This window comes from Bubalus kerabau, chromosome 17 (assembly GCF_029407905.1).
Source record: "Bubalus kerabau isolate K-KA32 ecotype Philippines breed swamp buffalo chromosome 17, PCC_UOA_SB_1v2, whole genome shotgun sequence".
NCBI classification, from domain to species: Eukaryota; Metazoa; Chordata; class Mammalia; order Artiodactyla; family Bovidae; genus Bubalus; species Bubalus kerabau.
Genome location: NC_073640.1, coordinates 60,400,925 through 60,412,997, shown reverse-complemented (window position 1 = coordinate 60,412,997; position 12,073 = coordinate 60,400,925). Strand labels below are relative to the sequence as shown.

Genomic DNA, 12,073 nt, shown 5'->3' with positions numbered 1-12,073 from the left:
TTAGATGGTGGTGAGGGTTGCAAAACATTCTGAGTACAGGAAAATTCACTGCATGGTCGACTTTAAACTGGTTCAAAGGCTGGATTTTTTAAAAGTATTTATTTATTTATTTGGCTATGTTGGGTCTTAGTTCTAGCACGCAGGATCTTTCATAGTGGGCTTAGTTTCTCTGAAGATTGTGGAATCTTAGTTCCCTGAACAGGGATCGAACCCATGTCTCCTGCATTGGGGACTGGACCACCACAGAAGTCCCCAAAAGCTAGATTTTATGTCGTGTGAATTAAAAAAAAAAAAAAGATGATGGCAGAAAGAGAATGAGAGAGAAGGACTCTGCCCTAAATCTCTTTCACCCTCCCCGTTTCCTATTCCATTTCTTTCTCAGTGGAAGTCCCCATGCAAAAAAATTTTCATGGAATTAGATAAATCGACCTGATATCATAAGACCTGTGCTCTGAAAGGCAGGAAAAGAATTGTTTGCGCATTTTAAGACTTCCATTAGAACCAGACTTCCTTGGATCCCGGTTTGGAAATTCCTCTGTCTCACCTATTTTGAAACCTCTTCCCTTTCCACCTCTTCTTTCTCGGGCTCTCTCTGACCTCGGTTTCCCTGACTCTCATTTCCACCCTTCCCTGCACCTCTCGGAGGAAGAGTCCCAGGGATCCACCGCCCCAACCCTCCCTGAGGCTTGTCACTGGAGTCAGGATTAGAACTCGGCTCCCAGATGGCCGTGAGTCACTGGCTGCTGGCCGGTCTGGAGAGGAGGGGAGAAGGAGAGGGGCTGGGTCTTCCCTCCAGAGTCATCCGGGCCCCCTCCCCCCTCCACTCAACTGTAAATCTCAGTCAAGTGTCATTAGCCTAGAAGAGTTTCCCCGGGATTAGAGGGCACCCCACCCCATGACTTCCTTGTCCCCTTCCCTCAACCCGGAAAAACAGCATGGGCTGGGACAAAGAGAGTTAAAAGCTGTGTCAGCCGCTGGTCTGGGACAGACAGAAGGAGGGGGACAGGTGGACAGCATGACAGGTGGACCGCGGGAGCGTGGACTGGCAGGGTAGCTGGCAGATGAAAGGGCGAGCTGGTGGGTGGGCAGAGATAGCAGAGAGAGAGAGACAGACAGGCTGATTGCGACAGACACCTGGAGGAGTCGGCAAGCAGAGAGACCAGGTGAGGAGGAGGCAGGCAGACACCAGTGCTGGAGGCGGGGGTGACCCGTGGGGGGATGGCCACAGAGAAGGATGGGCGTGTGGACCGTCCCCTCCTCATGGAGTTGCTGGTGGAAGGGATGGGAATGGGAGGGTCCACTTGCCATCTCTGAGATGCTGCATCTTGTCCCCCCCAGAACCTGGAAGTGGTCCACCATGAGGGCCAGCATCTTTTTGCTCCTGTGTTTCGTTGGTGAGTTCCCCGGAGGGAAGGTGGGTGCCTCCCTCATGTGAATGCCGAGCACTGAGGAGGGGAGGGCGGCTGGCAGATCTATGCCTCCATTCATTTCCATCTCCCGGGGTCATGTGCCTCTCTCTCTTCCTCCGTCCTCCAGCCCATCTCCCCTCTGTCTCTCCCTGTCACCACATCTCTGTCCTTTCTGTCTCTGAATCTCTATTTCTCTCTGTCTTAAAGCATCTCTCTCCTCTCTCTTCCTCTCTGTGTCTCTGAGTGTTTCAGTGTGTCTCTCTCGGTGTATCATGGGTCTGTGTCTCCCTGCCTTTGGCCTGCCCCCCGGCCTCCACCATCTCAGTTTCTTGTTTCTTTCTCTTGCCTTTCTCTTGCCCATTCTGTGTCCCTCTTTTTTTTTTTCAAATTTATTTATTTGGCCACATCGGATCTTGGTTGCAGCACGTGGGATCTTCGTGGCTCATGCGGGATCGTTCATTGAGGCACGCAGACTACCTAGTTGTTGCTTGTGTGCACCAGAGCTGCGTGCCCCTCTTTCTATCTGATCCACAGTCTCTAAGCCTCTGACCCCTGTCTCTCTGCCCTGTGTCCCTGCCTCAGGGTTCAGCCACGAGGCCCAAGAGAAGATCACTAACGGCACAGAGTGCATCCCTCACTCTCAGCCTTGGCAGGTGGGGCTGTTTGAGGGCACCCGTCTGCGCTGTGGGGGGGTCCTCATTGATCGCAGGTGGGTTCTCACAGCTGCTCACTGCAGCGGCAGGTAAGCCCCCACCTGGGAGCCTCCCTACTTAGGGTGGTCAAAGGGAGTGTGTTGGGGAGGGAAGGGGCTCACAGGAGTAAGGAGATGGTCCTGCAACAAGAGAGCCTGAGGTTAGACCGGAAGTAGAACTTCCTCACAATGGGCCTGGGGTGGACCTGGGTGGGGAGCTGTGGGGTGGAGGGCAGGGGTCTTGCAACCTGCCCACCCAGGCCCTACATTCCCTCATGGCTCATTTCCTTCCTACATGGTGTGTGTCACCAGTCCAGCGTTCCCTGGCCCAGTCTGAACCGTGGGCCCATGTCTGACCCAAACTCTCTGTGCAGTGTCAAAGGCTATATCCGGTACCTCTCTGGGCCTCAGTGGTCCCATCTGTAAAATGAGGGGATTGGGCTTTATAAGTCTGATGCTCTCAGATATGGATGGAGAGACAGAGAGATGTGGGGACAGGGAGGGACACCAGCAAGACAAACAGAACCTACTCATTATTTCCCCCTTCATTTAGCTGACAGTAGTGATGACCCAGGCCTTCTGCTGGGTGGTAGGAATGGGGCAGTGAACAGGACCAACGGATGCCCCTGCCTCCGTGGGCATCACCAGCTAAGAGAATCAGAAGCAGAAAGTGACACAGTGGCTTGGAGAGGACAAATAGGACGAACGCTAGAGAAGGAGAGACGGCAATGGAAATAGAGACCAAGAGATGGGAAGAGACAGAGAGAGTGAGAGCAAGGGAATGAAGGAGCAAGAGAACAGCCATCAAGATGCCGAGTGGTAGAGAGGGGCAGGGGGTCTGGGAGCCCTGGGACAGCCCACCACCACCCGCCATGCCCCCCTAGCAGGTACTGGGTGCGCCTGGGAGAACACAGCCTGAGCAAACTGGACTGGACGGAACAGATCCGACGCAGTGGCCTCTCGGTGACCCACCCCAGCTACCGAGGCAACCTGGGGAACCATGACAATGACCTCCGGCTTCTGCGACTGGGCACCCCTGTCCGGCTGACCACCAGCGTCCAGCCCCTGCCCCTGCCCACGACTTGTGCAACAGCTGGCACCGAGTGCCACATCTCAGGCTGGGGCACCACCAACCACCCATGGAGTTAAGGGGGTCCCGGGGTCAGGGGTCAGGAGGGACAGAGCTGGGGGTATAGGGTGAGAGGTCAAGGGTCTTGCCTTCTCAGAGGAAGGATGGGTAAATGGTCCCCTATCAGGATCATGCCCTGGGATCTGAGAATATGGTGCATCAAGGGCCTTGGGAGTCAAAGTGTTTCAGTGGTTGAATATAGAGTCGGAAGTCATGGGTCAGGGATGAGGTTAGAGGCAGAGAGATGTCAAGGGTCATCAGACTAGAGAAAAAGTCATAGATAATAGAATCTTGGGGTCATGGGTCATGGACTCTGGTGTTGGTCACTGTGGAGTTGAGGTCATGGGACCCAGATGTCGGCTGCAATCTGAGGATGGAAACTGGGGTTCCAGCAAGAGTCACCGGTCTGGGACTGGAAGCCATAGGGTTTGGTGTGTGGAGCCAAGGGTTAGAGGTCATGGAGTCTGGGGTCAAGTAAACTAGGATCAGAGGCCACTTTGGAGTAGGAACCAGTGGTTTACAGGATGCAGAGCTGAGGTCAGAGGTTAAGGTGAAGACAAGGGAGACAGAGACAGAGAGAAGACGTGAGGCCAAGGTGGGCTCAAAGGGTTATTTTAAAAGGTTGAAGGTCAAAGGTCACAGTAGCTGGGCTTGAAGGAGAAGGTCAGGTCCGGAGTCACTGTAACTGAGTCACAGGCTAAAGGTCGGGGGGACTGGGCCAATGAATGGAAATCAAGAGCCACTATGTAATCAAATCATCTGAAATTTAAAGGCCCAAGGATTGTCTTGGAGGTCACAGGGAGGGGGTGGAGGATAAACTTGTATCGGGCTTCCGTGAGGCCTCTTTGGGAGTGGGGGGGGGTGGTGGCGGGATGAGGGAAGCACTGGGGGATCCTCCAGCATCCATCTTCCATCTCCAGGCCCGTTCCCAGACCGACTCCAGTGCCTCAGCCTCTCCATCGTCTCCAATGCCACCTGCCGGGCAGTGTTCCCAGGGAGAATCACTGACAACATGGTGTGTGCGGGCGGCAAAGCTGGGGAGGATGCCTGCCAGGTGAGCGACTTGCAGGCAACACCCAGGAAGGGAGGGAGGGGAGGGAGAACGGGGTGGGGTGGGGGTGGGGGGCAGAGAGGGCAAGTCAGGGGAACCGGAGAGAGAGAAGAGGTCAGAAAGAAGGAGAGGCACAGAAGGTGCCAGGGAGTGGAGGGCAGAGAGATGGAGCGCAGGTACAGAGCAGGAGAGATTTGGGGTGGGGCACAAAGGGAGGGAGAGCAAAAGGTAGCGGACATTCGGAGCTCAGGCAGGTGACCGCGTGTCTCTCCAGTCCTGAGTCTTCCCCATACCATCCATCCTCCTGTTGGTGCTGGCCCAGGTGAGAACGATTCCTGGATGGAGCAGGAGAGAGGGGCTGGAGGGCTCTCTCATCTCAATCCGGCTAGTTTGTCCTGTTGGTCCTCCAGCTAGAAGACTGCCCCTCCCTACTGGCCAGGGCCTCAGCCAGAGCCCTGGAGAGGACTCTTGAGATGTCCAGTCCTCTTTCTCTACCATTGGTCACTGGTACCGGTGTCCTCTTCCCTCATTGGTCAGGGCCCCAGCCATGTTCCTTGAGCCCGCATGGAGTCCCGCCCTCCCCCACTGGGATTGGTCATTGGTGCCCGTACTCTCTTCCTTCATTGGTCAGGGCTCAGCCATTGTCTTTGAGAGAACCCTCTGCCCTGGCATAGAGGCCCGCCCTCCTTCCCTGGGATTGGCTCCTAGGGACAACGTGTTCTTCTCTAGTCACTGTTGTCCTCTGGGAACGTGGCTATGCTTGTTTTCTCTGATGACAAGTCTTGGAGCCACAGTCCTCAAGGCCCAAGACATGGGTGAGGGGGCAGGAGGCAAACTGGAACAGGGTTTCCCCATGTTCATACCATGCTCCTTAACCTCTTGTCTTCCAGGGTGATTCCGGGGGTCCCCTGGTGTGTGGCGGGGTCCTTCAGGGTCTGGTGTCCTGGGGATCCGTGGGGCCTTGCGGACAAGAAGGCATCCCAGGGGTCTACACCAATGTTTGCAAATACGTGGACTGGATCCAGACGGTCATGAGGAGCAACTGACCTGCTGTCTGCATCGTCATACCTCAGCTTGGGGGCCACTCTGAGCGCCAACACCATCTCCATCGTCACCTCTAGCTCCCACTCTTCCTGAGCAGGGGATCTTCTTGGCAGAACTCCCAACTCCAGCCAGCCCTCCTAAGACCCACGGTTGAAGCGGAAGGAAGTGTGTGACTGTCTGGAATAAATAAACCTGGAGGAGGGGCTGTGTCTATTCGAATCCCTCTGCTGGTTGAGATTAGAGGGAGGGCTCATCAGTTACCCTCCCCATAGGTGCTGAAATAAAGATGAGAGAGGTTAAGGGTTTTCCCTCAGGAGCCTCACGTGAATGCACTAGAGAAAATTACATTAGAAATTAAGGCCATTTTTCTCCATCTGCCACAACAGGAACTTACAAGTTTAGAGCTTATAAACTTTTCAAAGGGCCATGAAGGACCTGACATGGGGCGGGGTGTGTGTGTGTGTGTGTGTGTGTGTGTGTGTGTGATGGGGGGGGGGGCGGTGAGGGGACAAGGTTGTCAGCTCCAAAATACCAAATGAAAGCTGCCAGATCAAAATTCACTAGCATTTAATTAAATGTCTATAAAACATAACATTCTTCCCACAAGCCAGCTGCAACTTGGCTCAGCCGGAGTTGAGCATGTGTTATATTTAATGTGGGGTGCAGGTCTATTTTGATCTCTGTGATGATAGACAGGGGGTTTAGCCCTAGAAAGCAAGAGGACCCAGCCTTGGTCTTAAAATAGTTCTGCCCACCTCTTAGGGTCAGTCTTCATAACCTCTCCAGAAGTTAGAAAGAGAATTTCTTCTCCCCAATGAATGGAAGGGACACTTGAAATGGGAGAGGGAGAGGGGCGATCAGGACAGCCGTGGCAACATTTTGCTGGATGCCTGCTGTACCCGGCTCTCCCTGAGTCTTCATCCCAACCCCCTGAGGTAGGGCTGTCACCCCCACCTCACAGACGAAGAAACTGAGCCTCAGCCGGGTGGAGTCCTTCATCCCACGTCACTGTGGTAGGAAGAGGCAGTGCCCAGATTTGGGGCCAAGGCTGGCTGCTGTCAGAACCCAAGCCTATCCCCTAGTCTTGCTTCACATCTCATTAGGGGAGAGAGGAGGGCAAGACAGAGGGAGATCTAAGTGATAATAAACAAGCCTGCAGAAGTAGGGATCGGCACTTGAGTTTTGCAGAGGAGGAAGCTGAGCTGGCTCAGATTCCGGAAGTCATCGGACCTAGGTCACAGAGTGAGTAAGGGCCACAGCTGGCTCCCGAGGACCCTGGGAGAAGGGTGGGCAGGGAAGTGAAGCCCCAGAGGAGCCCTCGGAGTGGGGGGGGGGGTGCCCACCCAGGGCGGATTTCCCTCTCCTGGGCCTGGAATCCCACAGGCCCCAGCCTGCCTCCCCCACCCTCCTGCCTGCCCCTCCACCTGGCAGCAGCCCCACCTGTGTGATGCCCGAGTCCCCCCACCCCACTCCTTGGAACAGTGAAGGAAGGGGCCAGGGGGGAGGAGCAAGGACAGGAGACACAGACAGACTGGAAGAGGAGGAGGACTGAGAGGGATTTAGACATGGATGTGGGGAGAGACGAAAGGACAGGGATGGAGGGAGGCAGAGACGAGAGAGAGGCACAAAGAAAGATGGAAAGAATTACAGGAGACGTGCAGAGACTGGGAGGGAAAAACAGTGTTGGATAAAGAGAGAGAAAGGATCAGAAAGAAAAATGGCACACACACATACACACAGAGAATTATAGAAAAGTGGGAGAGATGAAGGCAGATTCACAGTGACTGGAAAGGAGCAGACAGACAGATGGGCGCAGGCGTGTGAGGGGACACAGATGCACAGAGCAGACAGACCTGGGGACGCAACAGTGGCAGGTGGGCAACACATCCAAGAGCCCGGGCCAGGCTGGGGCGTGCCCCCCGCACCCTGCCCGCCGGGTGCTAAGGCATGGCTGGGAGGCCAGTCATCCTGGGCCCGCCCTGGGCCACCCCCTGCCTGCTCACCTTCCTGGTGCCTCCCGCTCCAAGACCTGCTGCATCAGCCACACTGCTGCCCCCCGAGCCCCAGCCCCAGAGCCTGTGAGTCTGGTGGTGGGGTGGGAGGGCAGAGGGAAGGCGCCCTGCTGAGGGTAACAGGCCTCTGCCTGGCATCATTCCTCCTGCTCCGTCCTTCTCGGGGTGGAGGGATTGTGTCTGTCTGCCTTGATCTATGTCTCCAGCAGGCTGCCCCCCACCCCAATCTCAGTGTCCTCTGACCCCAGCTTCCATCACCTAGTCCAAGCCTCCACCCCCACCCCCACTGGCCAGTTGACCAGCTGCACTCTGCCCTGTCTAGCTGTTCTCCCAAGGGGCAGGGGTTCAGCAGGGGTGGGGGTCAGAATGCTGTCCCAGGCTGAGCTCCCTCTTACACCCCAGATAGCTCTGGGGTGGGTTCTGAATGGAGCCTGGTTCCCTTTATCCCCCCGTATCCAGCTGGCTGGGCCCTAAGTCTCAGGTGGGCAAGAAGGGCCTCTGAGGTCCCATGGCTGACTACACAGGGTCAGCCCATCCCTTGCCCTGGGCAAAGCCCTCCCCTAGCTTCTGGAGGTTCCAACTGGGATTGCATGCATATGTCCTCAGTCTCTCCAGTAGTGTCTGACTCTTTGCGACCCCGTGGACTGTAGCCCGTCAGGTTCCTCTGTCCATGGGATCTTTCAGGCAAGAATACTAGAGTGCGTTGCCATTTTCTTCTCTAGGGGATCTTCCCCACCCAGGGATGGAACCCGGTCTCCTGCATTGGCAGGCAGATTCTTTACCTCTGAGCCACTGGGGAAGCCCCCAACTGGGATTGGGCCCCTCCAAAGCCACCCTCCATAGTAGAGATTTATTTTTAAAATGTGGAGGTTGGGGTGCTGTGAGAACCAGGAAATTCCGCAAACCTGGCTGTTTCTCGCTGGGGGAGCAGGCGAGGGGGTGAGAGGGTCACAGACCAGCCCTCCATCTCCCCAGGAAGTGATGTGACTCCTTGCCCCTCTTGTCCCCAGAAGAACCTGGGGCCTGCCCCTCCCTGCTCCAGGCCATGATGACTCTGCAATTAATCATGTTTGCTCTGGTGACAGGTACGGTGGGGGTGGGGGTGGGGACGGGCAAGGGCCTCCCAAGTCTCTAGGATTCCCAGCCCTCTGTGTGTAGACACTGATGGAGCTGATATTAAAAATACAGAATAACAGGGCATCTGAAAGAGTAGATGAGTCATAATGAGTCCTGGATGCCCCCTGCCACCTAAAGGTGTATTCCCTTTAGAGCTAGAATAGGGAGAGGGCAAAGAGGGTCCCAGAGGAGGGGCTACTGGTATGGAAGGATTTCATTTAATACCCAGCCTGTCCACACAGTGCATCCTCCAGGATTATGATCCTCTTCCCCCCATTTCTGGAGTCCTCTCACGCCTGGGCCCCCTCTTTGGCTTCTCCACCCTCGTCTAGGGCACGTTGCGGGAGAGACCAGAATCATCAAGGGCTACGAGTGCCCCCCTCATTCTCAGCCCTGGCAGGTGGCTCTGTTCCAGAAGACGAGGCTGCTCTGCGGGGCCACGCTCATCGCCCCCAGATGGCTCCTGACAGCAGCCCACTGCCGCAAGCCGTGGGTGCGGGGGCCGGGGCGGGGCCGGGAGGGGAGGCGGCTGGAGATGGAGAGACGGGTGGAGAGGGCCTCGGGTGGGGACGGTGCGGTCAGGGATCGACGGTGGGATGGGCTGAGACTGAAGGTAGGAGGATGAAGGATTTCGGAAGCCGGGATGGCGCTGGGCTCTGGGGTCGGATGTCGGTTTGAGGATAAGGTCGTGGTGGGCGATGGGGACGAGGTTGGAGGTGGAGCCGCGCTTCCTCATTCTCTTCGTCTCTCCCCCTCCCCACCACGCCTCTCTCCATCTCCTGTGTCTCCCTCCCCTTCCATCTCTGACCGTAGCGTGTCTCCCACTTCAGCCGATACGTCGTTCACCTGGGAGCGCACAGCCTCCAGCGGCAGGATGGCTGTGAGCAGACGCGAACTGCCACCGAGTCCTTCCCCCACCCAGAATTCAACAACAGCCTCCCCAACAAAGACCACCGCAACGACATCATGCTGGTGAAGATGGTGACCCCGGCCCACCTCACCTGGGCCGTGCGACCCCTCACCGTGTCACCGCACTGTGTCCCCGCTGGTGCCAACTGCCTCATTTCCGGCTGGGGCACCATGTCCAGCCCCCAGTGTAGGGGCTCCAGAGGGGAACGTGATGGGGAGTGGGGGGGGGCACGGTGGTTATGATTGCGGAAGGACAGTGGGAACTAGAGGAACCTTCAAAGGCGAGAACTTGCAGTAATACAAGAGGCAGCGACCCGGGGGTGTCAATAGTGGGATAAGCCGAAAGGAAGCGTGGAAAAGTAGGGCTGAGGAGGGCAGAGACAAACGTTTGGGGCCTGGATTCAGCAGATCGGATGTGCAGTTTCAGATTTACGACCTGCAGAGCTGTAGGTCCTTAGGCAAGTGGCTTCTCTATAAGATGAGAATAATCACACCCACCTTCTAGGTCTAGATAAGAGATAATATTTATAGAGCAACTGACATAAAGAATTTTACTTAATGGCATTACTGTTACTGTCGTTACAAGCAGAGAGGTGAGTTGGCTGCAAGCAAGAAGGATGGGAGCTGGGTGCAGAGAAAGGGCCTTGGTTCTCTCCTGGGGTTAGAGGCAGCCCCGCAGAGAAGGGAAGGGGACCAGGGGTTCTCATTCTCTCTGCCCCCTCATGTCGTCTCTACAGTGCACCTGCCCCATACCTTGCGATGCGCCAACATCACCATCATCAAGCACAGGGAGTGTGAGGACGCCTACCCTGGCAACATCACAGACACCATGGTGTGTGCCAGTGTCCGCAAAGAGGGCAAGGACTCCTGCCAGGTCAGAGGGCAGGGCCTGGGTCTCTGACCACATTTCCTTTTCCAACTCCCACCTCAGTTGCATCTTCATCAGCAACCAGAACCTTATTCCCCAACTTTCCCCGGCAACCCCCCAATCCCGCTCCACTCCTGGTTCCCATTTCTCACCTAAACACAATCTCCAGCTCTACTCCCATCCCCACCCCTATTTCCAGCCCCAACCATCCACAGATCATTCTTTCTCTAGTTGTGGACCGCAGGCTTAATTGCGTGTGGGATTTTAGTTTCCTGACCAGAGACTGAACTCACGTCCCCTACATTGGAAGGCTGATTCTTATCCACTGGACCACCAGGGAAGCCACCCTAGTCAGTTTTCTATCCTATCTTTGTTCTCACCCGTAACTCTAACCTCATCCTCAATCCCACAGCCAATCCCATCTTCAATCTCCACCTCTCTTCCAACACCATCCCCACCTCCTCTCGAAGACCATGAACCTTTTCCCCTCTCGCCTCCTTTCTAACTGTTTCTCTTTTCTCCATCTCCAGGGTGACTCTGGGGGCCCTCTGGTCTGTAACGGGTCTCTTCAAGGCATCATCTCCTGGGGCCAGGATCCATGTGCTGTCTCCAAAAAGCCTGGTGTTTACACAAAGGTCTGCAAATATGTGGACTGGATCCAGAAGACCATGAAGAACAATTAGCCAGGACCTGCTGATCACAGCCCAATCCCCTAATCCCTACTTGGGGCTGTGGTTTCCTGTTCATTCTATTAATAAGGAAACCTGAGCCAGGACCCCCTTCATGTACTTTGGAGGGGGATGGGGGGCCTTCTTGACCACGAGAGATGCTGTTACTTAGTAATCAATGTGAGGTTTGGATTAGGAGACCTGGGTTCTATTCCTGCCTCATTGTAACTTGTGACTCTGGGAGTGAAAATAGCTAGCTGTCTGGTTCACTATTGTACCTCCAGCTGCAAACCCAATTCCTGGCACACACTAAGGTTTCAATAAATATTTACTAAAGGAATGAATCTTTTGAATGCTCCCTGTGTGACCCTGGTCTCAGGGCTTTTAAATATGTTGACCGACATAATCTTCACAAAACCATACGAGGTTGGTGCTGTTATTATTACACCCATTTTGCAGATGAGAAAACTAAGGCACAGAGATAGGAAGTTGCCTATTCACGGTCACACAGCCAGCAAGGAAGAGGAGCAAGGGATCATTTCTTAACAATACTGCCCTGATTAAGACTCCTTTCCTTACCTGTAAAATCGTGCGTGCAGAAGTATGCACACTACGTCTGTCAGCCTGCACACAGCTAAGACACAATAAAAGGAAGGGATCATTGTTTTCTTTCTAACCTTCATAATAGGTAGTTCATCAAGACCTGTGCAGGTCAATACAATAGCCCTAGCCACATGTGGCTATTTAAAATTAAATTTAAATGGCCTAAAATCAGAAATGTAATCCTTGAGTCATACTCGTTGCATGTCAAAACCTCTGTAGCCACATGCGGCTGGTGGCTACCACCTTGGATAGCAAATACAGAGCCTCTCCATCACGGCCGAAAGTTCAATTGGATGGCACAAGAGCTGGACAAAACCTCTGGAATTAACCCAGTTCTTGCTGGAGAAGATGCATCACAAATAGTCCAGAACTAGATCTCTCCTCACATTCTGCTCAGCTGGAAGGGGAGGTAGCTGGCAGGAAGAGTAAGAGCCCAGAGCTGGAACTGGGGCCTCTGGGTGGTTACCTGGACCTTGCTGTGTGACCTCCTGTGAGTCACTGCCCTCTCTGAGCCTCCCATTCCTCACCCGAAATGAGGGAGTTGGCTGAAGTGCCATGAGATGCCCCTTACAG

General features: G+C 54.9%; 2 protein-coding genes across 2 annotated transcripts; both read left to right on the top strand.

Annotated features, from left to right (window-relative positions):
* Window positions 1-1,681: 1,681 nt before the first annotated feature.
* Window positions 1,682-5,529, top strand: KLK12 (kallikrein related peptidase 12). Its single transcript, XM_055551196.1, has 5 exons — window positions 1,682-1,685; window positions 1,944-2,151; window positions 2,985-3,244; window positions 4,150-4,283; window positions 5,171-5,529. Exons 1-5 carry the CDS (start codon window positions 1,682-1,684, stop codon window positions 5,324-5,326), a joined length of 762 nt encoding a protein of 253 aa, XP_055407171.1. The 3' UTR covers window positions 5,327-5,529.
* Window positions 5,530-6,445: 916 nt separating this feature from the next.
* Window positions 6,446-11,206, top strand: KLK11 (kallikrein related peptidase 11). The gene is made up of 6 exons (XM_055553010.1): window positions 6,446-6,566; window positions 8,347-8,421; window positions 8,785-8,999; window positions 9,266-9,548; window positions 10,099-10,235; window positions 10,760-11,206. The coding sequence occupies exons 2-6, from the start codon at window positions 8,382-8,384 to the stop codon at window positions 10,910-10,912; spliced, it is 828 nt and encodes a 275-aa protein (XP_055408985.1). The 5' UTR covers window positions 6,446-6,566; window positions 8,347-8,381; the 3' UTR covers window positions 10,913-11,206.
* Window positions 11,207-12,073: the final 867 nt, after the last annotated feature.